Genomic DNA, 27654 nt, shown 5'->3' on the forward strand with positions numbered 1-27654 from the left:
ATGCCATGTCCTATGCAGTACCCTAGTTGATAACTTGGCACCTCTGTATGTTTGTTTACTTGTGATCTTTCTGTCACTAAGGACCTTGACTGGGGACCCAAGACCCTTAAAAACAAACTTGCACAAAAAATCTTAAAACTGCATCTTTAATTCAGAAAACAGAGACCTTTTCTTTGGAGATTTGGGTATGCATGTTTCAAATTTGCGGCAGAAGAAAAAGCTCTTATTCAGTTGGGTTGAGACCATTAGGAAATTGCAATAGAGTAAAAGTATATCCAGTACATTAATAGCAATCTAAATCCGTCCTCTTTGGAACCACCCTTTAAGTAGTTAAAGGCTGCTATCAAATCCCTCTTAGGCCAGACTAAATAAGACCACCTTCTCATCTCATCTTCTCCTCAGAAGTCATGTGCTCCAGGCCCCTAACCATTTTTATTGCCTTCTGCTGGACTCTCTCCACACATCCTTTCTATAGTGGGGCCCCAAAACTGGAAGCAGTACTCCAGATGTGGCCTCACCAGTGCAGAATTATTACTTCCCTGGATCTGCTGGCAACATTCCTGCTAATGCAGCCCAGTTTGCTATTAGCCTTCTTGACAACAAGGGCACACTGTAGACTCATGTTTGACTCTAAGTTGATAAAACATAAGGAGAAAAAATTCATATCAAAATCCAAAAATTCTTTGAATCATTGAGGTTGGAGAATAACCTTTAAAAAGCTGTGTTTAAACAAATATTCACCTTCTGCTGACTGGATGATAACACCTGCCCAGCATTCAAAATATTGAAAATATATACATTTTATTTTTTCTACTTGGCTAGTATTGCCGCCTCTTTTCTTTTTGCATGCATTATTCTTTGGATATAGGGTCGTGCGTTTTTTCTGAAGGGTGTGGAATACTATGAGTTCATCTCCTTAAGGGAAAGGGCATGTTTCTGCCTGTTTTTGTGAGGTGCAGTCTATAAGGCTGATTAATTTAGTCATCTTTAGTGAACCATGCAATGAACTTCTGCATCTTGATTTCTCTTCCTGCACATAGGATCTTGCTCATGCATTTATTCTACCCACATTTTGATATACCCATTAAATAATATTTTAAACTTGTATAGGCTCTGAAGCACTTTCCAGGCACTATTTAGCGAATCCTTGCATTATGCCTAGGATAATGAAATGTCAGATTTTATTATTATCTGGTTAGATAAATACAAGCACAGAGAGGATAAGTTACTTACGAAAAAATATTGGCTGTCAAAACAATAATACAATGTTAAAAAGAGAGAAGGAACTTGTGTTGGCAAATCCATGATAACTCTTCTGTACATCTGCTCTATCTTATGGTAAATAGAAGCTAAGCCCAGGGCAGTTTACCCCAAATGAAACAACTGTTAACTGTACTACAGTTTAGCTTTCTAGAGCTCTATTTGGGATAGATATACTTTTAACGCTGTTGCATCTGTTGAGACCCAAATGAAATGCCTATGCTGTAGTCAGGAGGTGTGAGTGCACCAAAGGAAGCTAGCTTTAATTTAAATAGCTTTGGTAAAGAAGTTGTGACTAAGTGGTGGTTTGGGCTTTCACATGGGTTAACAACCCAGGGTTGACAAGTTTAATGTTACATTGTGTTGCTTTGCCTTCATTTTGTTACCAGAGTTAGCTGGTATTGAAAAAAAATGTGGCTTGGGTATACCTGCCCATTCTGCAGTCACATGTACAGTAAAGATATACCCTAAGATTTCAGAGCTACTCAGTGTTGGAACCTTTTAACCCGGTATCCCAAATACCAAAAACTGGGTGAAACCAGTGCATAATGCCCTTCCAGTCATTAACTGTGAAAAATATCTAGCTCTTGCTGAATCTATTCATGGTCCAGTATCAGAACTGGAATATGAGAGAGAATCAATGTTATTGTATCAAGACTATAAGTACGTCATTTCTACTGATTCAGAGAAATAGCAAGTAAGGTCCCATGGATAGACAGATTGAAAGATAAAAGGGTCCAGCAGTCCTGCTAGATCCTAAAGGACAGAGTATTAGAGGGACAAGGAAACTGTTCTAACAAGGTGGATAAAAAACCCCCTCAAAGAGCCTAAGGTTGTTACACAAGTAGGTTCTTAGCTACCTCGACATCAAAAGAGTGGAAATAAGGACATACAAGCAGTGAAAATAAGGGCAAGCCACTAAAGCAGGATGCCAAAAAATAGCAAGGACTTTCAGGGACTGTATCAGAATGAGATATAGCTGGTAAGGGATTCTAAAAATATATCAGATATAAAAGAAAGACCAAGGAAACCCTTGGGTCTTTTCAATAGCAAGGAGTGAATTATTAACCAAAGATTCAGAAAGCAAGCTGCTTAGTGAGCATTTTGCTTCACTTTTAACAAAACAAGCAAACAAAACAAAGCAAAAGCAAAAACCTGAGACAAGATGGTTAAAAAAAGATTAATGTTAACAAAGAACGGAACAGGCTGCAAAGCATGATAAGTGAAGAGAGTATTAGAGAGCTTCTGATGCATTTGAATAAATTTAAGTTGGCAGGGCCTGACAAAATTTATTCCAGACGTGGAAGGAAGTAGCTGAAGAAATCTTAGAGCCAATGGCAATAATTGCAGAGTTGTAGATGATAGGCAAGTTCTCAGGGAAATGGGCAAGGACAAACATAGTGTCCACATTTTAAAAGGGGAAAACGGAGGACCCAGAGAATTATAGATGTCGGTAAATCCAATCCGTGGAAGTTACTCAAGCAGTTTATAAAGTAAGCAATTTATAAGGCCCTGGAGCAGAATGGTGATCACCAGCAACTAGCATAAATTTATTAAGAACAGTGATGCCAGACCAGCTTGATCTCCTCCTTTGACAAGGCAACTAGTTGGGTGCATGAAGGGAATACAGTGGACATGTGATTAACCTCACATGTCATTCTTATAATTTAATTGGAGAAATGTAGTGTTCATAACTGGCTGAATAACCACAAGCAAAGACTGAAATAATGGTAGGTCCTACAGGACTGAACAACCACCATGATCCCTCTGGCTGTAGAGCAAGCTGCTGAATGCCATTGTAGCAATTTTGAAGATTGCTGGGCAGGAGAATGGGAGTGGAAGGGACTGGTAGGGAGCTGTACATCTGCCCATGGCTTGAAGTGATCCAAATCCAAAGCGATCTAGATCTGAGTGAAATTTGGAATTCTCCTGTATGTGTGTCCATGACCATAGTCAAAGGCTTCTTTATGTTGAAAGATTTTTGGCCTAAGTGAGGTTTGGGTTTGTTTGGTTTTTTTTAACAGGTGAGTATCTGTTGTGGCTTGGTAAAGATCTGCTCCTAAAAGATAAGCTTCAGGACCAGAATGCAGTTAGCACAAGCAATTCCATTCCTATTTGTTTCCTTAATTGTACAGTTTAAATAATTATTTCAAGTTTCCAGTTATAGTCTTGTATACATTTGGAGAACTGACTCCACCATGCTTCATAGAGTTTGAAGTATAATAATGCATTTAGAATATGAAAAATGTTAACATTTGTAAATAAATATAGTGCTCTCTGTGTATGCAAACAGTGCCTTTAAAACAGGGATATACCATAAAGAAAATTCTATTTATTATACTCTGTGTGAAAAAAGTATATATATTTTTAAGTTTAACCTTAAGACTTGGTCTTTCTAAAATTTGATCTTTGGGTTTTGATGGAGGTTTGTGCATGCTTATATGTGTATGTTAATAAAACTTTCTCTTTCATTGTTTCTTTTTGAATTACCGAGCCTTTAGTCTTCAATCCATCTAGGGGACAGGTGAATAAATGCATGACACAGGAGTGTTTCCAAGAATGTCTGAGTGTCTTGAAGGACTAAATCCCATGTTAAAATGTGCCTAAGGTGCATTTAAACATCTTTGAATGTTGTACCACTGTTACAGTCCTATTTTTTTTTCAAGGGAAAAGGCTAAATGAGACGTAAAGGACAAATCTTGAACTCTGAAGGCCATAAGAGCTTTCCTTGGGTGAAAGCTCCAAAGTTTGGTCAAAAGTGAAAATCATAGAGGAAATGATTTTACAACATCCAAATTCACATTAGAGTCATTGTATTATTTGTTTGTTAATTTAGCTCATTTGGAACATAGTCCTTCTAACTGAAGACTCCAGGCTTGAGGGCCCAGTCATGTTTATTGAGAGAATTCCTATTGAATTATTTTCATTGCAGGTACATGTCAACTTTATATTCTCACCCTGGTTTCCCAGAAAAGGGACCAAAGGAGATTAATCAAGAGTTGATGAACAACGTCAGTCACAATCCACTTAAGCTGCTGACTCCTCAGAAAATCAAACGCTATATTGAAGCATTGTGGAATAAGAAAAGTTCTGGGCAGCCAGTCACATTCACTGATATCTTTGGAATGTTGATTGGGGAAACACTTATTCAAAATGTAAGTGCATTTTTAGGTTATTAAAGCTGTGAGTTTGTTGCAGACTAAACTGGAGATACTGGAACTGATCCTTTTGTAATCTCGCTGCCATTTTCTCAAACAAGTTTAGCAGCAGGAATGTTTAAGAAAATACTGTGCAATAAGCTTTGAAAGTGCATCAATCCTGGAAGCCTATTATTTGCACTGGAACCAGAGTCGTAAGATTTGTATTGATACCAGAACGATACTATGTGCCCCACAAAACAAACAAAAAAAACATTTGATAATGTCTAAAGACTACTTGTAGATGAGGTTGACCGTATAGTATTCATGGGATTTATAAGTGAATTAATTTAAATTAACAGAACCATTCAAGCACTCAATCTGTCCATGCACATTCTGGGAACAAATTATTCATTTAGGATACCAGCCAATATCCATTTATCTATATTTTCATTATATGAACATTTTATCACAATTTTTTCTGAAAGTGGAACAAAGGACACTGTAATATAGTATTAAGGATAAGCCTTGTTTGATTAAATCAGGTTAAATAGACTTGTTAAAGTGAGTAAATTCTGCTAACAACTTATGTAGAGAAAGATTGCTTAATTGCACTTTTCAGCTCAGTGCATGTAATACATCTTTGCATGTATTCATCTATTAATAGATTATTATGGATGTCTCATACTTTCTGATGGGCATGTGTATAAATTATGCAGGAAATGATCTGTTCCAAGATAAAAGACTGTAGCATATTAACAACAAAACAAACAACTCTGGAGAAGGTGGTATATTGACTGTATTCCCAAGGATGAGGGGATGTGTGTACATACTGTACTGTAAGGTTGACAAGAATTATGTCATATGCCTATTTACAGAAGTATAAACTAGACCTATAGCTGAATATAGAGGTTTACACAAATCACTGAGAGAGCTGAATATATGGCCCAGGATTCCTGGTGCTCAGCCCTTTGCCTTAAGCAGCAGACAACATTTCTTACCTATTGACATATGGTAAATGATATTAATGAAATGGCATGAGACTAAGAAAAAAAATGTTTGTAGTATTAAGACTTTAACAATCTTCCTAGCTCCCTAATGTGTTTTCCAAATGTTCATTCTTGTTTTAAATAAAAATGGAAAACAGGAACCATCATTATCCATGAACACTGTTGTCCTGCCCATCATTGTGTGACACACTGACTTTATATTATCAGTCTCAAGTTAAATTCTCAAAATACTCCCAATGATGGCACTAAAGTCCTCCTGAATCTCAGGTACAGCAAATAATTCAATGAGCACATGAGCTAGACTCTCCAGGTTTTAGGCAGCTACAATTTTATTATCAGCGAGGTAGCTGCTGTGCAGATTTGTGACATTAATACAGGTTATCTCTGTTTTCATAGTTATGCATCTGCGGATTAGTTGAATTTTTCCTTTTGATGTGCCCTGTCTTTCTTTATGCAGCGAATGGATAACACCTTGAGCAAAATGAAAGAGAAAGTCAACAATGCTCAGTGTGCTCTGCCCCTCTTTACATGTCTTCATGTCAAACCAGATGTTTCAGAGCTCATGTTTGCAGGTATTTTTTCATTCATTTTGTTGAATCATTTTGTTTGTGGGGTGCTTCTTTTTTTCTATTAAAAGAGGGGTTTTTTTCTTAGTATTTTTTGAGAACATTTATACCCTAAGGATTTAGGTCTGGAACTACTGGCCCAATTACAATGATTACAAAGCAGGTTGTTTTAATAATAAGCAGCGATTACATTTTAATTATGTTAACTTTATACAAGCTGGACTTAATGTGATCAGATTTTCAGTCAAAAACAGAATTGTTGTATATGTGGAAGAGAGACAAGAGAAACCTAGTTAGTATAAGATATGTTTAAATCTGGTATCCAGATCCCTCTGCAGCTCTCCTCTTGAAACTTGCTCACTGTGCTGGACCCTGCATGTAATATTTGTTGGCTAGACAGCACTGGCGAAGTTCCTGCCTTGCACAGCTTCAGTGTAATCCTACTGACCCTGTAGTAGACTAAGAAAACAAGACTGAATTACAAGCTTTGTTGTGGAAGTGCCAAAACCTGCTATTGAATACATGCCATTTAGGCATGCAAAGAGAAAGAAAATTTAGCCTGTAGTTTCTTTGTGTTCTGTCATCTTGCTGAAGACTAACAAGCCATACTTTAAGTTAATCAAGATTAGTTGTAGTGTGCACTAAGATCATTTACTGTAAATTTTAAATTGAATTTTGTCTGCTTTTTGCTTGGTAGAGTTAGGATTTTTGAGTTTCTCTTTTCAATGGAATGATAATTGAAAGCTTTATCATGCTGTTTTTTCCTGTGAAAAATATGTTTTTTATGTGATTAAAAAAAATGCCAGGTACTCAAAGAATGAATTGTGAATGCAGAGACACTCTAATTAAAGCACTCCCCCCAAACTCCCGGAGCATGTGTATAAATGTCAATAGGGATTAAATAGCAGAAAATCTGGCAGAGCCAGGTATTGAACCCAGATCTTATGAGTAGGGATGGCTGAATGGTTTTCTGTCAAGAATTTTTTGTTAGAAAACTAGTGTTTCAGCTAAATGAAAATGAAATATCTGCTTTCCTCAACATATTTGACTTCTTGAAAATCTGAAAGGTTTCAGTAGAAAAATGAAAATATTTTATTTCTCAGGTAACAAACTGAAATTTTCAGACAAAAATATCTCATTTTTTGACAATTTCTAATCTGGAATTCATATTGAGTATTTTACAAGCAAGTTCGTCACTCCTTTTAAGTATATTTTTAATTAGCAGTGATCTATTTAGGATTTCTGTCTTTATCAACAAAGATCTTAATATGGTTTTAATTCGTGTAAGCTTTTTTCCCCGTTAGAGTACTAAGATTGTTCTCCCTGTTAAAATTTAGCAACTTATCTTGACCTGACGCACAATAGATGTTGAACAAAAGTACTTCCACTTGCTTACTTATTAGGTTAAAGATAAATCCTGTCATGTTGCTTCTTGTTGAAGTGCATTAATCAGATAACATTCCTCTCAAAAGTGATGGTGCAAGATTTCATATGACTGCTAATAGTTTTCATGCTTAAGGCTCTTTATGTTCATTCTATTCATAGCATATCTGACCCTGATTGTCCTGGTCATGCCCAGAATTGTAGTAATCATTATTAACTAAACATAATTAATATGATTTATTTCAAGAAGCATTTGGTAGAGGCAGTTTTTCTTTTTTTGGTGGGGGGGGGTAAATACCTTAATATTTACTGAAGTGAAGCTTGATAGGCATACCTACTGTGGGAAGGGAGAAGTAGAACTTGGCATCTCAAGGGTTTTAATTGCAGTCTTTGCAAAATGCTTTATGTAAGACAGACTCATTCAGTGATCTTTCCTGCCTTTGCAATGGCAAACTAATTAAAAAGTGGTAGTTAACTGTGTTAGTTTGAAGTCAGGAAGAAGGCAGGGTGAAATTGCACTTTATAGACTAACTGAATCAGAGATGTATAAGCTTCCATAAGCAACAGCTCACTTCATACAGCTATGAAAGGCTACCCAGAGATCAGGCTTTCAACTGGGAGTGCTTTAAATACAAAAACAGGGAAAGTGGGGAAGGGAGGAGAGAGGGCAGTGCTGGGAGAGACAGAGGGCTTGAGAGAACAACTAGTTTATAAAGTGCCACACTGCCCTGCCTCTTTTAGTATAATTCTGTAATCAAGCTATGCATTCTTACATTAGGGTTGTTATTCTTAATTAGGGTGCTATAGCATCCTGGGATGCCATGATAGCCTTTGAAGTTTACCAAGGGGAGAGAGCAGATAAGTGAGATAAGAGCAGACTCAGGTAAGGAGATAAGGGCAGGCTCTTTCTTTCCAGCTGCTCCTTTCCTTCTTTACCGCTCTTCAAGCAGGCACATACTATGATAAAGAAATAGTTTTTAAAGTAAGGTCCTGCTCAGAAGTTACGGAGGGGTGCCTTGAGTCTAAAGAGGTTGAGAACCACTGCATTAGGGCCTCCTCCCCCAAAACACTGAAGTCAGCTGGGAATATTTCCATTGAGTTCATAAGGACTTGAATCAAACCTCTGCTGAGCTTCTGACCCAACTTATTTTGATAAAAGTGTCTGAAAATCAGTGCTGCTACAAACAGACATAAACCATTATTTTATAATAGACGCATCATTACTTTATGTCCAGCCATTGTTTACTTAAACAGGATTTATTCTATGTAATAAGAAAACAGAATGGAATGGTTTTTGACAATAACCACAGATTTAAGCTTAATTTTCTTGCAAGCATTTTGTTCAGTACAATAAAGAATACTGCACCGAACGCATACAATTGGCCATTAAGGCTAGGGACAGACATTCAAAAACCCGGAGCCTGAATTGATTTAACCATTGCAGGTTAGTCTAGCCTGCCTAGTTTGAATTGGTTTGTGACAGCATAGACATTCCCTCTGGACTGAGGCAGCGTGGGTACATGCCTTATAGTTGCTCAGGACAGGATCCCGAGGGCACTAGAGTATGCCCTTGCCTTCAGGGAAGCTGTGCTGTAGGGAGAAGGGAAGACATGGCCAGTTTAGTCTGAACTGGCCAGAGAGGGGTTTTATTCCCACCTCCCTGTTCCACCAGCGGGGACCCGAGCCAGGTTTGCTGGGTGCTCACCCCTTGCTCCTGCAGCGTTCGGCCACATGGCCCCGGAGGCAGAGGGGGCAGGGAGGAGATTATTTTCCTCTCTACCCTTGCAGTCCTTTGGGGACAGCAGATGGGTCTGCCCGCCCAGATCACGTTTTCTCCCTACTTGGGGCAAGTGGTGGAATAAGCCCCCTGCTGCCCACTCTGCCAGATGCTGGTGGGAAGGGGAATAACCCCCATTATTGCCCCCCTGGGTGCTGCCAGCTGGCATCTGGCTGTGCCCCCACCTGGCTGCTGTACCTGGAGGGTACAGGGCCCTGGATATAGTGTCAGGGAGCACGAGCCCCTTCTCAGCAGGGGAGCCACACTGTGGCACGCAGACCTGTGGTGGACTGCACACTGCAGTACCGGGGCTTGGAGGGGGCCAGAGCCCTCCAAGCCCCCTCTCCCCCAAGTGCCATGGTCCATAGCAGCTTTCCCCGCCCTGCAGTGCATGCCCTCCCACCAGGAAGGGGCTTGTGATCTGGGAAACCGTGAAAGGGGCTCCTGCCCCATCACTATCAGTTCTCCCTTGCCCTTCCAGTGGCTGCACTGGGGCAGGGCCCCTTGGGGGGGCAGGGAGTGGGGTTATTCCCCCCTCTTCCCCTGGCACACTGCAGCAGGGTCTGCCCACCTTGACTTCCACCGCAGCTCGCCCTGTCCCTGGGGCAAATGGCAGAATATTCTCCCTCTGCTGGATGCTGGAAGAAGGGAGGCAGGAGGGGGCTTATTCTGCTGCTTTCCCAGGGCACAGAGGGAGTGGTGGCAGCAGCCATGGTGGGCAGACCCCACTGCAGTGCCCAGGGGGCAGAGGGGGGAATAACTCCGCTCCCTGCCCCCCACCTAAGGGGCCCTGGTTGCAGCATCTGTTCCCCCCTTCTCCCATCAGGCTGCTGGAGTGGCGAGTGGGGAGAAACTGTGATGGAGCAGCAATCCCTGTCATGGCTTCCTGGAGTGCAAGCCTCTTTCTGGCAGAGGTGGGGGGGGAACTTCTATGGATTGTGGTGCTAGGGGCTGCTATGAGGGCTCTGGTCTCCTCCAGGCCCTGGTGCTGCCGTGTGCAGTCTGCCACAGTTCTGCCCACCCCACAGAAGGTCCTTCTGCTGAGAAGGGACTTGTGCTTGCTGACATTATGGTAGGGGCTGCTGCCCCCATCAAGAATCCTGCTCCCTCCCGCTTCAGTGGTGGACCAGGGGTGTGGTCAGATGCCAGCTGGCATGGCCCCTGGTGGGCATGGATGGGGGTTATTCTCGCTCCCTCCAGCATCCATCTGAGGGGACAGGAGGGGGCTTATTCTGCTGCTTGTCCAGGGTGGGCAGACCTGACTGTGGTCCCCCAGGGAAGTTGGGGTAGAGGGAAGAATAACCCTCTGCCTCAGGGGTCATGGTGGTCATGGCTGCAGCAGTGGAGGAGGGGGCACACCCAGAAAACCTGAGTCGAGACCCTGCCAGTGGGACAGGGAGGGGGGAATTAAACCCCTCTCTAGCCAGGCTCCTGCCCCTGCCTGTCCCTGTTTGGCTGGGGAGCAGAGGGGTGGGACCAGCCCTGCTGAGTTGGAGCAGACAGCTAATCCCAGAAAGCATGCTGGGATGCTAGGGGACTCTGGTTTAAGTAAACCAGGAAGGGATCTGGGACAAATATTGCATAAACTAGTTTGAGCCAAATCAATTAACTACCTACATTCAACCAGGTTTATCTCAAACTGGTTTCAGCCAATTTGAAAGTGGCTTATGTGCACTGAATGTCTATTCTGTTACAGGTTTAAACCAGTTTCTGATCACTTAAACTGGTTTACGTGTAATGTCTGTCCCTAGCCTAAAGCTTCTGTCCCTCAGGTCAAAGTTTGCCTCATGTCAGTCTGAGTCCTATCCTGCTAGTCAGATAGCACCTGTCTCCCACTAGGCAGTTGACTGAACCAGAGGTCAGAGTCCTTTAATTACAGGTTAATTTCCCTAGGCTGTGCTTATGAATAAGTAAATTATTTTCTTTGAAGATACCATGACTATATCACATGGATGTAATTACTTGGTGTTCTGGATGCTCTGTTCCTAAAGCTAGGTTCACCATTAAGATTAAAGTACTAAAATACATTACCTAGCAACAAGTATCTTTCCTCCTATCCCAATACATGTAAAAAAAATACTTCTTGGGTAACCCCCCCCCCCACCTTTCCTCTTGCTTGTCATGTCTAATGGAATTATTTTCTGTTATAGAAGAAAGACTTTCTCCCCAGGTCCCTCAGTGAGCCCTAGCCTACTTTGGCCAGTGAGTCTCTCTTGAACCCAGTTGATCCCCAGTTTTGTTTTTCAAACCCTAAGTAGGGACCCCCTTGGCCTCATCAGTGTCTCAGGGCACTGGTAATCTTAAGGGCTATTTGTGGCCTCCTCTTGCCCCTACAGACACATCCGTGCTTCACAGACGTCATTCTCACCAGTTACTTCCTTATATAGGCTTAGCCTTCTTAACCATAGTCTACGTGTTACTCTGGCTGTCTACTGGTAGCCCAGGCCCACTGACACCGGTATTGCCTTTCAATCCCAGCCTCTTGTTAGCCTAAGGCTGTCTGTGTTGCCCCTTCTGGGATCAGGCCCCAGCCCTCTCAGTCACAAGCCACCTGCACTGATGCCTACTCTCAAGTTCAGGCCCTGGCCTGCTTCTGTCTTGCATCCTTCCCCTGGCAGAGGTCAAAACATAGTGTACCACTCAGGCACCCATGCTTTCTTGTTTTTTCTCTCTCCAGCCTCCAGTATAAACTAGAACAAAAATCTAAGCAATTGCTTCAAAATCAAACACTTCCCTTCTGGATCAGGTCTGGGCAGAGCGGGGTCCTCACTACTGTCAAGTCACCTTTGCTAGCTCTGCAGTAGGCACTTTCAGGTATTATGGCTCCCTGGCTGCCTACTCCCCTGTAGCTAGCCCATAATACGTGGTTTTCTAACCACCTGTGGACACCTCTGCTGCAGCTTCTCTTTTAAAGTAACAGGAGCCCCTTGTTCTCTGTTACAGGTATCATTTTCATTTTAACCAGACTCTTGAATTTTACCAGTAACTGATATTAAGCTTGATATCTTATGACTCCCTGGAATATTCCAAGCAGATTTTTCTTTTAGTTTCTCATCTGTCCTTTTTAGTTTTATAAAACACCTCAAGTCAATTATTGTTAAAAATCATAGGTAGGAGCTAAGACATCATCATTTTGTTTCAGTTGTTATTGTTATAGTTTCTTTTGCTAATCATTGTTGTAGAATTAGCATCTGGGATAAGAGGACTTTCTGGTGGCTATGAAGTAGTATTTTCACAAGTGCCTTCATTTCATATTTAAACAAACTCTACCTTATTTCTAGAACTACAAAGAGTCTGACAAGAACAATTACTACAATAAAAGTTGTATTGCTAATAGGAAAATTGTACCCCCTTTGATTCTATGTTCAGTGATGCCCATTCCTTGATACATGGCTGATGCTGAATCTAATTAAATTTAGGAACTAGTTTGTCTGATTATCCCATTGTTTATTGAAAGTCAGTGGAATTTAGGAGAATCAGTGCACAAGATGCTTTTGAAAATAGGGATTAGATGCTTAAGTAATTTAGTTGCTTCTGAAAATGTAGTTGCTTTTGAAAATTTTACTCTTTACCTTAATTGTGTTGTATACAGTCCATAATATTTTTTTATATGTAAACTTTAGAAAGACAAACAAAATTGTACATACATTTAAAATGTCTGCATCACTTGATGTTATTTTGCCTGTTTATCTTATAGTTTGTTCCATGCCTTAGTTTTTTGCGGGGGGTCCAGATTTCATTACCTGGGATTTCTTCAGAGCTTTAGGGAATGTTAAAATAAACAATTTCACTGGTACTCATTTGTCACCGTGCCCCTATTTTCAGGGAGATTATAATAAAGGTTCATAGATTGTAGAGTCAGAAGGGACCATGAAGGATCATTGTGTCCGACCCTCTGCCCCAGGCAGGAAAGAGTGCTGAGGTCATACAACCCCAGCCAGGTGTCTATCTAGCCTCCTCTTGAAGACCTCCAAGTTAGGTGACAGTACCTCCTCCCTTGGCAGCCCATTCCAGATTCTGGCCACCCTTATTGCGAAAAATTTGTTCCTAATGTCTAACCTGAATCTACTCTCCACTAGTTTGTACTCATTATTCCTGGTTACTCCTAGGGGTGCCCTGGTAAATAGCACATCTCCAATTCTCTGGTGTCCTGCCTTGATAAACTTACAGGTGGCTACAAGGTCTCCCCTCAGTTGTCTCTTTTGAAGGCTGAAGAGATCCAGATCTCTCAACCTCTCCTCGTAGGGTATTTCATGGAGACCACTAATCATACGAGTGGCCCTCCTCTGAACCCTCTCCAGATTCTCCTCATCCCTCTTGAAGTGCAGCACCCAAAACTGGACACAGTACTCCAGCTGCGGCCTGATCAATGCCACAAAGAGGAAAAGAACTTACAATTTAAAATATAGTGATCACATGTTGGTGCCTCAACATATTGGTGATTCACACTGACAAATCCAGATGTAATGCATCCTGTTTCTAATCTGCGTTTGCTACATTTTTTATTCCTTGGTTTGTTTGGTTTTTTCTGCCTAAATTTGTTTTCACCAGGCTCTTGTTGTGGCAGAAGGGGCTTAACTGTGGTATTGAGTCATCTCCCATTGAAGTCAAAGGAAGTTTGACCTTTGTCAAGTTACCCTCTTTGTAACTTGAATGACTTCCACAAGTTTTTGGGGATGCTTGCAGTACATGAATCCTGGAGACATTCTTTTAATAATCACTCCATCACTTTTTCCCATCTGAAAAAGTGACTGTCTTCCAAAATATTTCCATTCAGAGAATTGTTCCAGTTGTTTTTGTTTCCATATTAATTTCAGTCTGTATTTCTTTTTAGGGGGCAAACTTTAATTTCTTGTCTTCTTTATCATGTACAGATTGGGTGGAATTCAGTCCTTATGAGATTGGTATGGCAAAGTATGGCACGTTCATGCCTCCTGATACATTCGGAAGTAAATTTTTTATGGGGACAGTAGTGAAAAAATATAAAGAAAATCCTTTGCATTTCTTAATGGGTGAGTGCTGGAAAACAAATGATTAAATGCTAAATGAAATCTTGGTGTCCTATAACTCTGCTCTCTAGTGCTTTTAGACGTTGGTATTTCTAGAACTACAAAGAGTCTGACAAAAAAAATTCTACAGTAAAGGTTGTATTCCTAATAGGAATATGGCACCCCCCTTGATTCTATTTTCTGTGACGTCCAACACTTGATACATGGTCACTGCTGAACCTACTTAAATTTAGACACTAGTCTGTCAAATAATCCCATTGTTTATGCTATTCAGAGGAATTTTCAGAAAATAATTATTTATATAATTGTAGGTCTGTGTTGGTCTCCAATTTGTTCATTTCTTTATTTTCCTCTTTTTCAGGTGTCTGGGGGAGTGCATTTTCCATATTATTTAACAGGGTACTTGGAGTTTCCAATTCTCAAAATACAGGCCCCACCATGGAGGAAGAATTAGGTAATGTGAAAAAAAAATTCAAATATATCGACAAGCAAAACAATCGATATTACGATTCTAATGAACTGATAACTCCAACACTGCTATTGCGGTTACTGCTTGTGGGAATATGATACTGTGCAATTAGCTTTCTCTTGCATATGAAAAAAACAGGGAAAGGTATTGCTATGAAAGGACTTGGAGAACTGGGGAAGAGAATTGGCAAAAGCCCATTTTACTTATTTTAGCCTGAATTGTACGCCTGAATTGTAGAATACCTACTTCTAACCAATGTCAAGACTATTGGAAAAGGGATAAAGTGTGTACTTTAAACAAACAAACACACAAAGCCATATGACTGTATAAATACACATCTAAAAAATTCTTTCAAGATTTCACATGCTCAACTTCTGAAACCAAAGGCTGACAGGTTAGCTTTATGTTAACAAATCTCTTGTGTCAGGAGGTACTTATATAGTTACAAATTTAAAGTACAAAAAACTCTGTTCTATTTAATAGTAAGGTTTAATTCTACTTTGTTTTGATTTTCCATGTGCCTCCTTCCTTTCCACTATCACCTACTGCTAGATAATGTGCCATTATTTGCATTTGCATTTGAGTGGTGAAATAACCAGAGTTTACTGTAAACTTTTTCATTATGTGGTTGCCAGTTCCATTCCATGTCAGGTTCACTTGGATGATGGCGTATATGAAATAAGTTTAGCTGTTCAGTTCTTAATGAGAATGTGGAAATGGTTGCAATAGTGTACATTTTCTCCAAATTTTAGAATATTTATTTTAATCCTTTGGTAATGGACTGAGTTTAACTTTCTGTGCTGCATCCAAGAATTTGGATGAGGTGCACACACAAAAGTATTTAAACAAATAAATAAATTGGACTAATTAATGGTCCTTGTAATAATTTGAGAAGAAACGAGGGCTGAATGTGTGTAAAAGCTCGACTGTCACTTTTCCCTGAACTCATACATATATTGTTTATACAACATAGGGAAATTAGCTCTTCTGCATTCCTCCAGGTCTGTGGATATACTAAAGAAATCAGTCTCTATGGTTCTATCTTGTATATTTTGTGAGCAATAATACCTGCTTTTGGGGGAGGGGATTCATCCTACACATAATACAAATGTCTGTCTATTGGAGGTTTTTTAAGTTATTGAACCTTAGGAATTTAGACTATGTCCAGCTAAATACTTCAGGACAGGCTTATTCTTACATACGAGAGTCTCTACTGAAATCAATAGGATTGCAAATGCATTTACAATTATGTGTTCTTCTTAAGTCCTGTTCTAGCGAAGTCCTTATTTGCACTCTTCTTTAAAATATGTTTCCTGAATTATGATAGTAAGAGGACAAACTGTCCCAGTTTAATTTTTTTGTATATGGAAATGTCTCTCCCTTCACTTTTTATTAGAAAACAAACATTTTTTGTTTAAGATGTTTCATTTTCATTAGAATTTTACAGAAATACAGAATCCCTCAAAGGGACAGTTTATCCTAGAAGGACTGACAAATTACCATATGCTTGCACAAGCTTAAAACTAACTGGTGAAGTCCTGGTCCTATTGATTTTTAATGGACTTTAATGTAAACAAGTTTTTGTCTGAAAATTACAAACTATCTTTAAAAGTTAAATATTCTGTTTCTTGTGGGTGTTCCTTTAAAACAAAAATAGGGGACATCCAACATCACATTTTTGGAATCTAATAGTTGCCTTTTTAGGTTGTTAATTTTTACCCTGACTTATATTCTTTGTCATCCCCCAGGAATTTGTACGCGTTTGTCTTTGTTGCATACTTGTACATTGACGAGAGATTGGGTAGTGTCTTGAGGACCTATTGAATTAAAATACCTAAGGGAAATGATGCAAAGATAAAAGCTCCTGTAGCTCTACTTTTTTTTGTAGTCTAATAGGCCTATACTTATAAGTCTGTATGGCTATAGCCCCTGTAAATATCTACGTAGATGCATAATTATTGGCTTCCACATATAATACATTGAGGCAAAAATTCCTCATATTAACCTGTACCTCAATCATATTGTCTGTTTTGAGTTAGCAGATTTATCAGCAGTGACAGTAATACTTGTCTACAGCTAATTTATGTATGGTTGGATGGTAGCTTGATAGAAAAAAAACTTCTAAAATAAGAATTCACTGTCTAGGCTTAATTCTTGCATTGCCTTTCTGTGTTAAAAGGGTGTTTTGTGACCAGTTTGTAGATTTTTTTAAAGATAAAACCAGTGTTCATAATATCTCTTCTATTTTATGTGAAACTGGTTTGAAAATATCCTTATTCACCTTCAATAACTTAATGCTTGTCTTCAGATTCCTATTAGAGGCCAATAGCAATATAAATTATCTCAGGGCAACATGGGAGAGTATAATGGTGGCATTTGCAAAAGACCCTGGAGGAGCTGGACACTAGTCCCTATTCACTAAACTACAATAATATTTTGTATCTAATTTCTTTAGGCTGCTTTCAAAATCCCAGCTGAACTCCTAACGTCTAAACTAAGACTGTGAACTTAGCAAGTTTGTTTCTTGCAACACACTGCCCATGTTTTTAATTGAGAATGTTTCCAATACTAGATTGCTTTTAAAACTACTTTCTTTCAATTCAGCTACAGCAAAATAAAAAACAATGAAAAAGGAAAAGCCATTGTGTTGCATGAGCAACTTCTCTTGATTATTTTAAATATATTTGAATACTTTAAATGTAGAAGCAGGAAAACTTAAAGAAAACAATGTTGCTTAGCTACACTGTGGTTTCAGACATACACATTCTCTTTACTATATATACCATATATATATAGTATCAATATCAATATTTCATATCAGTATTTCATACTTAACTTTTTAATGTTTTTTTAAGGCTCTGGAAATCTTCCAATTAGCCATATATTTAACAATTTCAACCTGAATTTTATCCAAAATCGTCACAAAGATGCTATTGTAGTAGAAGGTAGATTCTGGGTAAATAATTATCTTGAAATTTGCTCCTCTCATTTGTTGTCTCTTTCTCGTTGTCTCTCTCCTTCTCTCGCTCTCTCAATGAATGGAACAAAATATAAAATGGCTGCATTTCCACCAGTGTTAAGTATTTTGGCCTAACAGCTCTCTTTTTTCTTTAAAAATTACTTGCATAAAGTTGCCCTTAAGTGGACCACAATGTAGTTTATTTTATTATTTGCTAGCAGCCATAGGGAAATCAAATCTGGTACATGCAGGTGTAACTTATAATGAATGTTGGGTAAAGTTATATGTTTTACTTAGATCACACTAGTTTTGTGGAATATTAGGTGGTGTTAAAGTTAGAATGTACTGCGAGCAGTTACACGTAACTTTACCATTGGTGAGAAATACACATGCTTGTAGCAGGGCTACTTAAAAACAAACCCATTACTTCAGAGAATTTTCTGTCTTGAAAGGGGAGCCTACTGGTTAAAGCTTAAATATTGTTAAAAAGGACAAAACATTTTTTGCTAAAAGTGGTGAATTTAATAAAAATGGGGAGAGTGTTAGATCAAGGGCTTCATCCTGCACCATTGAAGTCAGTGGGACTTTTGCTTTTGGCCTGAGAGGAGCATAAACTGGCCAGAGGAATTCTAAGTCTAATTTACTGGTCACATTGGCAAAAAATATAATGGGTCATCATTTTTAGATCTTTTCCATTTGAAATGAATGAATAGAGCCCAAACAAAGTTCTATCAACTATGTCCAATAATACATTAAGACAATGTTTTTGGTAGGTGCGCTACAAGTTAACTCTGCAACCTTTCCAATTGCCACTCCAATCCCCTTCCCAATCTGCTGCAGTTTTTCTGCCCTCTGCTCCCTGCCCCATCTTCTGCTTTGCTTTATGCTTTTTTCCATATCTGCCACTGTGCCACTTGTTTCCTTTCTGATCTCCCACGTGTGATGCACAGAGGCTGGCTGTGCCACTTGTGGCATATGTGTTGCAGGCTGGCCACTCCTGCATTAAGGTATTTTAAGTGCCTTGTTAATTTTCACATCCTATCACAAGCACTGTATGATGATACACCTTGAATTATTTTGAAATTCGAGGTCATTTTTAATGACAATTCAACAGTTGAAGATAATGCGGGTTTTCTTTCAACAGAAAATATTAGGCTAAAACATCTTGTGGGCAGTGATAGTTCAGACAGTGAAGATGAATCACAGAAACCAAAAGGTAAGGAAAAACAGATCCTAATGCATACTTTCCTTACTATGCATGCTTGTCTTACCCTATGCATAATGTAAGTTTTCCTTTCTAAAGAAAGATGATTGTTATGACAAGAGTAAGTGTTCAGGAGCATGTGTTCCTATCATATTATGTATATACTCCCAAATGGGCTAAATCCTGCTTGTCTTACATTTCCCTTTATAGTTTTGCTCCACCTGTAGCCAGTGGTAAAATACTGCTTGAGGCGGCAGTCCTCAAAAAGCGTATCCCTTGACTTCAGCTCTGTGATAGAGACACTGAATGAGAAATTTCACAGAGGCCTTTTATTTGTCATCAACCTTGATAAATAAATGACCATCTCTTACAAACTCATGCCTTGCTTAATATCAGCTCTATAAGCCAGAGGTATTGTTTCAATGCTCTTCATAGAGGTCTGTACTATGATATATGCCTAGAAAATAAGAGTTCTTGAGCTAGTAACATCATAGGCCATGTCCAGTTAGGTGTGGACATTTGTTTTACTGGGGACAACTAGCAGTGGAACATCTTATGCCACTGCTAGTTGCCCCTGGGGAATGCCTGTGTCATGAGCATGCTGGCATGCAGCAGGTTACCCTGGGTGGGCTTTGGGAGGTTGGGGCCAATAGCTCTGCAGGCCCCAGGAGCCTAACCTGGGGTATAGAGGGCCGACGAAGCTGCAGCCACATTGTTCCTGTAGCTGGGAGCCTGGCTGGCAGCTGGAGTGCGGCTTCGGCTGGCCAGGCTCCAGTTTTGGGTGGCATGTGCTGCTGCCAGGTGCACTACCCTGCTTTTATTCTGTGTGGGGTTTTTGACCCCAAGAGATTCCCAACTTCATGGTTATATCCAGATGAGCACGGTCATGTGGTATGTGATGCTGCAGACCTATCTGCAGTGACACACACTGCACATAGAGGTGCATAAATCCTAGGGTCAAAAAAAGCCCTGGATCTCCTAGGGTAAAAAGCCCTCTCATGTTGCAAGGTAACAGTGTGGGATATGCCTGAATGTGTAGTGTATGGCACTGCAGACTGGTGTGTGGCATCACATACTGCACAGCCATGCTCATCTGGATGTGGCAATAAAGTCCTTTGCCAGCAAGCTAAATTTGTTGAACCAATTTGTTCACAGGCACCTTTAATTTGTTGGCAGCACAACCAGGAATCAGTGCCCATTGTTTTGAAGACTGCAGTGTTGTTCCTTTCTTTTGGTTGAAGGAGGAAAAATCCCCTTTAAATCAAATAACTCTCTATTTCCCTTCATAACAGGGAAGGAAGAAAGAGCAATTCGTTATTGTTACTGTTAATTTGTATATTTCCTCTGTATGAGGAAAGTGTTATGATGACCACTAGAAACCCATTTTCCTGCACAGTTTGCAGTTGTTCATCCAATGAACCCCCCCCCCCATTATTTGCAATGACCTAGGTAGCTTAAATAGTTTGATGTGTGATACTGAGCACTTGGGTCTTGCCAATATATAAATGTGAACTGACATAGCATTGAATCTATACATTTCTGATCTCACTAGGCACAGTGGGTGCGTAAATACAACAGTACCATGTTTTATTCCACCTTTCCAGGCTCAGCAGGGATTTGTATGAAGTCTCAGGGCTGGGAGTATGGTGCAGGTAGAATGCCACGGAGAGGCCATGTTGGATGGGAACCCACAGAACATTTATGTTAGTGAAATTGACATCGTCTTCTAAATAAGTTAATTACATAGTGTGTGGACTAAACAGACAACTTGCTCTCCTGAGATAACTGTGCACCTTAGTGCTATTACAGTATTTCAGCTATTAAGGAAATAGGTATTCCAGATGAAATTGACTAGAGCTCTGGTAACGGTGTGTAAACTGGTGTAACTTATACTGGTGTACAGTTGCTTCTGACTTTTATGGGCAGTTTTACCTAGGGTTACTGACACCCTTGTACAGCTGCACATTGTGTCTGCTCCAGTGTAAATTGCCCTCGAGTAAGTGTCTTATATATCTGTAATCTGACACTTCCACACAACAGATACACAGGCTTCACATCCTACCAACAATGCCAGGGATCCTAGCTGCTACCACAATGGTTGGCTAATGACATATTGGGCTGCATTACTAGGTGTGTTGCTAGTAGGTCAAGGGAAGTGATTATTTCCCTCTATTCAGCACTGGTGAGGCCACATTTGGAGTACTGTGTTCAGTTTTGGGCTTCCCACTACAGAAAGGATGTGGACATATTGGAGAGAGTCCAGTGGAGGGCAACAAAAATGGTGAGGTGGCTGGGGGACATGACTTATGAGGAAAGACTGAGGGAACTGGGCTTATTTAGTCTACAGAAGAGGAGACTGAGAGGTGACTTAATAGCCACCTTCAACTACCTGAAGGGGGGTTCAAAAGAGGATGGAGCTAGATTGTTCTCAGTCATGGCAGATGACAGAACACCAAGCAACAGTCTCAGGTTACATCAAGGGAAGTTTAGGTTAGATATTAGGAAGAAATTTCTCACTAGGAGGGCAGTAAAATACTGGAATAAGTTACCCAGGGAGGTGGTGGAATCTCCATCCTTGGAGGTTTTCAAGACCTGGCTAGACAGAGCTTTGGCTGGGATGATCTAGTTGGAGATAGTCCTTCTTTGAGCAGGGGATTGCCTCCTGAGGTCCCTTCCAGCCCTAACTTTCTATGATTCTATGGTGCTATAGTAGTATCAGGGAAGTACACAGTTGCTCCAGAGCAGGGATTCCTTCAGCTCTTCATAAATGTTTTACATCAAGGGTATCAAAGAGCTAGTTTGTGTGCCAGATATGGCCTGCAGAGCCTATCATCTGCCCTGTGTCTGTGGGTCTCAGACTGGCCCACTGGATGCAGCATGCACTGGCCCTGGCCCCACATGCTGCACGCAGTGTACAGAGCCCATCTGGCATGTGCTACACATGGAGGTGGGGCTGGAGCTGCCATGTTCCGTGTGCAGTGCGTGGGCTCAGTCTGGAGCACAAGATGCATGAGATGCCTTCACATCACCAGCCCTACACCCTGTATCCTGGACTGGTTTGGATCAGGCCCACAAACCAGCCTTGAATGCCAGGTCTAGTGCATAGGGCTGGTGTTTAGTACAGGGGCCACATGCAGCATGCACCCTGGACCAGCCCCCACATGCTGCATGCAGAATGCAGTAGCCCCAGCCCAATCCAGCTCTGTGGGGTAGGGTGAGTTTGCCATCCCCGCTTTACCTAGACCCTATTTTCAGTTCAAGCATTGGACCCAGAGAGGCTTCTTTCAGTTTTATTAGAGTGTGGTCTCTGTGACTTCATTTGATAGCTTTGCATGTTAATGTGGTCCTTCTTAACATACAGGTACTGAAAATCCTGATGCTGACAAAGAACATGAAAATAGCTGTCAAGAAAGCTGGAAGCAGCGCATGTTCAGGGCCTTGGTGGGAGATAGTACCCTTTTCAACACTAGGGAAGGGCGTGCTGGGAAAGTGCACAACTTCATGCTGGGCTTGAACCTCAACTCTAGCTACCCACTATCCCCTCTGGCAGGCTTTATGACTCAGGAATCTGTGGATGAAGACGAAGTAGACATGGCTGTTGCAGGTTAGTTCATTAAATGTCTATACCTTACCTATCAGTTCATGAAAGTATAAACTGTGAGCTGCTATGAACTGAACATTTTCTTTTCTCTAATTAGAAGAAGGCGGTTATATTCATTTGTCCCTATAAAATTGTAAATACTAGATGTCACTTAAAAACTCAAGTAGCAGGGGGTTTCTAATGTGTATTTGTTAAAGTAACTATCCTTTTGAGTGATGATACAGTGATTATTGTATGCATTCCACTTTCTAAATATTTCTATCAGTCCAGAGGTGTTTATAATACTGTAATCTTAATATTTACTCTGGTTCTAAAACAGGCAGGAAGGTGGATAGTAGATTTGTGGAAGGAAATAACATTGGATGAAGACACATAGGCAGTTTTTTTTAAATGAGCCATCAAAACCCTAGATTTTTATTTTGAGTGGGAATAAAAATCTAGGGTTGCAGAGGGAGCCTGCTCTGTTTCAGACAGCAAGTTCTGAGGATAGATTACCTGGAAATTCCCTAGCTAAATGTTTATTACCTTTGACATGTTTTTGCACTATTTATTCATGCCTTCTCCTGGTAACACTACAGAGCCTAGTGCTTACAACTGCGGAAAGTTCTAGCATTGTGTCCAACAGCATTAACGAGCATGGCTTTAATGGCGTTTATAGATAGACATGCTCCAGGAGGTGGGGGTGAGTGCTTTAATTAGTAAGCCGCTCTAATTAAAAGCGCCCGAGCATCATGTGTATCAGCACGCCTACCCTGAAAAATGGCGGTGGGGTACTTTGAACTAAAGCTCATCGAATCAGCTTTAATTCAAAGTGCCCCACCACCATTTTTCACTGATTTTCACCATTTGACACTGATACATGTACCACTCAAGGCTGCTCAAGCATGTTAATTTCAGTGCTCCAGCAGACTCAATTAATCAAGTCCATTCTGACACTGAACGGACTTGAGTAGTTGGACTTGAGCACTTTGGAGTAGTCTTGCTGCATGTCTATAGGAGACCAGCATTATTTTAACCACTTGATGGATGACTTATTCAGCTCAGATCCCCACTCGCTGGAAGCTGCCTTCACACCCCAGCCAGGGAGCAGGAAGTGGGCTGGGAGAAATGGCACCAGCACTTGGCCCCAATGAGGATGCAGCCAAACCCCTCTGCTGTGAAGCCACCCAGCCCATGCTGGGCTGGGGCTGTTCTGGACTGTTGCTTATAAGGGTTGCCAGCTCCTGATCTATTCTCATTTATGCCATCATCCTTCCTACTTGGGAATCTTTGGCTTGATTGTCCCAGTTAAGAGCAGCCCTTGTTAAGGTGTAGACCTGGAGCTGCTTTCAGGCTAGAGGAACAACCTGTAATATTCTTTCTTAGTATCTGACTGCTTTCCAGAGCTCACCAGGGCTGCCCAGAGTGTGTGCTCTCAGCTTTCTTTTTTCTTCTGCAACTGGTTAATGTGTTATAGGAGCAAAGTCATGGCCTAGCCTTTTCCTCTGTCCCTTTTGATTTTGTAAGTGAGCATGCACTCCCGAAGTGAGGGAATAATTGTATAATTTCCTCCAGTGCAGCAGCTGCTATTTGGTTTGGCTTTTTGTGGGTTAAACAATCAGGTCAAAAACACACAATTCTCCCTCATCTCCATCTTAGTCCTCACGCATAGATGTAAAAATCAGGTATCTTTTTCCAAGTTATTTGCTTTATTAAATCACGTGGCTTCTTACGGTGCGTGTGCTAGTGATCAGTTTTAAATATCTTGCCCTTTTATGCCAGCGGATATCCTCTCTATCTTTGGGGTATTGCATCATCTACAAGCAGATTCTCAGTACATCTCACTTAGTTAGACAAGTGATACTGCTTACCCTGTGAACAAATGTCTCAATTAGCTCCTGCCAGATCCTGAGATAACAAAGCAAATAAAAATGAGCCAGTATATATATATATATTTAATTTCCATTATTTTAGCTATCTGAGCTTTAAAGTTGAACATAGGCTACAGTTTCAAACTTCTCTCTTGAAACAGAAGTGGTGCAATTTAAAAAAAAAAATTGCTGGGTTGTTTTTTTTGTCCTTTTTAAAAATCTAAGATTGAGATAATCATATTATCTAGGAACTGGGCCTTCAAAATACAAACAAACAAAAAAAACCCCACATTATCGCAAGATTAGGGATAGTACTCAGAATTGGAAATACTGGAGCCAAAATACTCACTTGGTTCGTTCATTTCCTGCTTTCTTAGTTTACATTGGGCAATAGTTTTTAACTTTGTCAGCTATTCCTCTCGATGATATCACACAGTATATTGTAGATAGTATAAATGGTGACATCATTGATTTATCATCTTGCGATACCAAGGAATTTCTCTCCTTTAGTAGTTTAGAATTTTGAAATGGAATAAAGGTAATGAAAATATATATCTTGAGTAATTTCCACCTTCTAGCAAAAAAATTTTTTTTAAAGGACTTTTATCAATTTTATTCTGGAAACAAGTTTACATTTTGTAAAATAAATAAGTAAATAAATAGGCCCCTAAAACCTGGTGAGAAGATCTATTTTCACATTTTCAAACATTCCAATGAAAATACAGAGATTTGTGAGGGGGTAGGGTGGGGAGGGGGAATGTACCCCACACTATTGAAATCAGAGTGATTTACATAAAAGAACCAGACTGAAATAGAAAGAAAATGAAAACAAATTGAGTTTTATTTTCATTTCTACCCTATAAGAAACATATATAGAATATAAATGTGTAGGTGTTTTTTGAATTTTTTTCACTTCTAGCAGTCAAAGTGCTAATATAGTGTTACCCAGTTTCTTTTATTTTAAAATGATATTAACCCTTTACTAGAGTTTAGGGAATATTGTTTTGGTCTCAAGTTTCATTATAAATAGTAGATTTCACAACCTTAATCAAGAATAAATCAAATTGAAGTGACAGAAGTTCTGTATCAGCTGTGCATATTGCTTTGAAAGCTGATTTTCCTTCTTGAAATCGGTGTAAGAAATTGGAAATTTCATATATCATTGACTAGAGTCTGTTAGAACATTCTTAAGTAAATAAAAAAAGTAAAATAAAATACTTGATTTGGGGATTACTGTGCAAAAATTTCCTTATGAAACCTGAAGTGCAAGAGGAAATCTATTTTAGGGACTATGAATCAATTTTAATGAGTTTCCATTACATAAAAAACACTTTTCTCTCTGACCACTCACTCTGTCATCTGTATATAATAAGGGTTGTGTAACTGGAGTTGAATTGGTGGATGTTGTAATTGAAACAAATAGTCTGAGTGCTTTGACTGATAATGTTCAGTATTCCTTGGATTATACTGCCCTCTGCAGACAAAAGTGACAGTTTTTAGATCATCATATCAAATTACCTAATTTTGGGAGCAAACTAAGACATTTGGCTGGAGGTTAGTTGTAGCAACAACCTACACTTCAAAGAAAAGGAAGCATTCACTTCATCTTTGGAAATATCTTTAAGATGTGAGGGAGAAAGTTCTCTCTCTAGTGGGAAGGTTTAACAGTACTCGGAGACTCTGCTGGAGATGAAAGGACGAGAGAAATTGTTCAATCACACACAAGCTGAAGAGTAAGCAGAGAGCAGTGGTTCTGGAATAAGCAGTTCAGGTGTAGGACTGACTTGAAGAGGGTTTTTTTCTATGCTAGTGATTTGGGGTGGCTGATTGGTGTTTGCCTTATGCAGGGGTGGGCAATTATTTGGGTTGGAGAGCCACTTAGGGACTTTTGATGAGCTGTCACAGGCCAGATCAGCATCCCTGCCCCCCCTACATCCCCCTCCTGCACTGTGTGATGCTGGAAAGGGAGTCCAGCTGTCATGTTGCCCCAGCCCTGCTGTGCATCCAGGGACAGCGGGATCAACTGCACATGCCCCAGCCTGGGATGCCCCCTGCATCTTATCTTGGTGGGGAAGAAGGACTATGGGTAGTAAACAAGATGAGTTGGAAGCTGCATCTTGTGAAAAAAAAATACTATCTGTTTGGCATTACAGAGACCTGGTGGGGCAGCCGTTATGACTGGAATGTCAACATGGAGGGTTACACTCTCTGTTTTGGAAGGATGGGGTTGGGAGAAAAGGTGGTGGAGTTTCCTTGTATGTCAGAAATGCATGCACCTGTTCCCTGGTTCAGGAGGAAGAAGACAGCAAAGCCGATTGCATTTGGATGAAGATAAAAAGTGAAAGATGTGGCACTTACATAATGGTGGGAGCTTTTAATAGGTCACCTGATCAGAAAGAGGAGGTGGATGAGATACTCTTCAAGCAGTTGACAAAATCTATCCAAAAGCTATGGGATGGTACTGATGGGGGAGATTTTAATTTTCCAGATAGCTGCTGGAAGAACAATACAGCTACACATAAAATTCCAAGCCTGCTTCTACCTTGTGTGGAGAACAACTTTCTGTTCCAGGAAATGGAGGATACAGCTAGGGAATCATGCATCTTGGACCTTGTCCTGACCAACATGGAACAAATGGTGGAGGATGTGAAGGTGATGGGTAACTTTGGAGGAAGCGATCATGGTACAATAGATTTTCAGATCCTGAGACAGGGAAAGCATGAGGTCGCCAAAAATAGGACACTAGATTTCAACAAGGTGGCTTTCATCTGACTCAAGGAGCTAATGGGCATTGTTATGGGAACAGAAAATGAAAGATAAAGGTGCCCAGGAGGGCTGGGAGCTTCTAAGGGGCATAGTATTGGAAGCCTGACAAGAAACTGTCTAAACATGATGGAAGCACAAGAAGAATGGCAAGAGACCTTTGTGGCTGCACAAGGATCTTCTAAAATGTCTCAAATGCAAAAGGAAAGCATACATGCAATGGAAGAATGAGCAGATCACTAAGGAAGCGTACCAGGAAATACCCAGAACCTGCAGGGACAAAATCAGGAAAGCAAAGATAAAGAACAAGCTGTGCCTAGCAAAGGAGGTTAAAGACAACAACAAATAAGTAGGTTGCCCAGAAAAAAGTACCAAGGACACTGTATGTCCTGTGTTACCAGATTTGCCCATCCCTTTGGGATTCACTCATTTATTAGAGTTACATTTCTGAGGTCTCTGTAATTCTATTAATGTACTACTTGTGTTTCTATACGGAGCTCCATCTGCAAGCCCTCACCCCTAGTGGAGCTACCTTGCAGAGCTTAGTTTCAATGGAGCTGGGTTCCTCTAGCTCCTGAATCAGTCGAACGCATACATACGCACACAGCTTAACGAAACATGTCTGAGCTGGCAGGGTTACTCAGCATTTCCAGGCTGATACCCTCA

The 27654-nt window shown here is 40.4% G+C and overlaps 1 protein-coding gene across 3 annotated transcripts in view; it reads left to right on the plus strand.

Annotated features, from left to right (window-relative positions):
* Positions 1-27654, plus strand: part of PLA2G4A (phospholipase A2 group IVA) — a 112542-nt gene that overhangs the window by 64518 nt on the left and 20370 nt on the right. For all 3 annotated transcript variants that reach the window (XM_090048899.1, XM_090048900.1, XM_090048901.1), the window contains 6 exons: positions 4193-4415; positions 5865-5979; positions 14008-14145; positions 14504-14596; positions 18715-18786; positions 22136-22378. In XM_090048899.1, coding sequence (XP_089905025.1) covers positions 4193-4415; positions 5865-5979; positions 14008-14145; positions 14504-14596; positions 18715-18786; positions 22136-22378 — 884 coding nt within the window. The remainder of the gene's footprint in view (positions 1-4192; positions 4416-5864; positions 5980-14007; positions 14146-14503; positions 14597-18714; positions 18787-22135; positions 22379-27654) is intronic.

This window comes from Crocodylus siamensis, chromosome 5 (genome assembly GCF_052110815.1).
Source record: "Crocodylus siamensis isolate JL-2025a chromosome 5, ASM5211081v1, whole genome shotgun sequence".
Taxonomy (NCBI): Eukaryota; Metazoa; Chordata; order Crocodylia; family Crocodylidae; genus Crocodylus; species Crocodylus siamensis.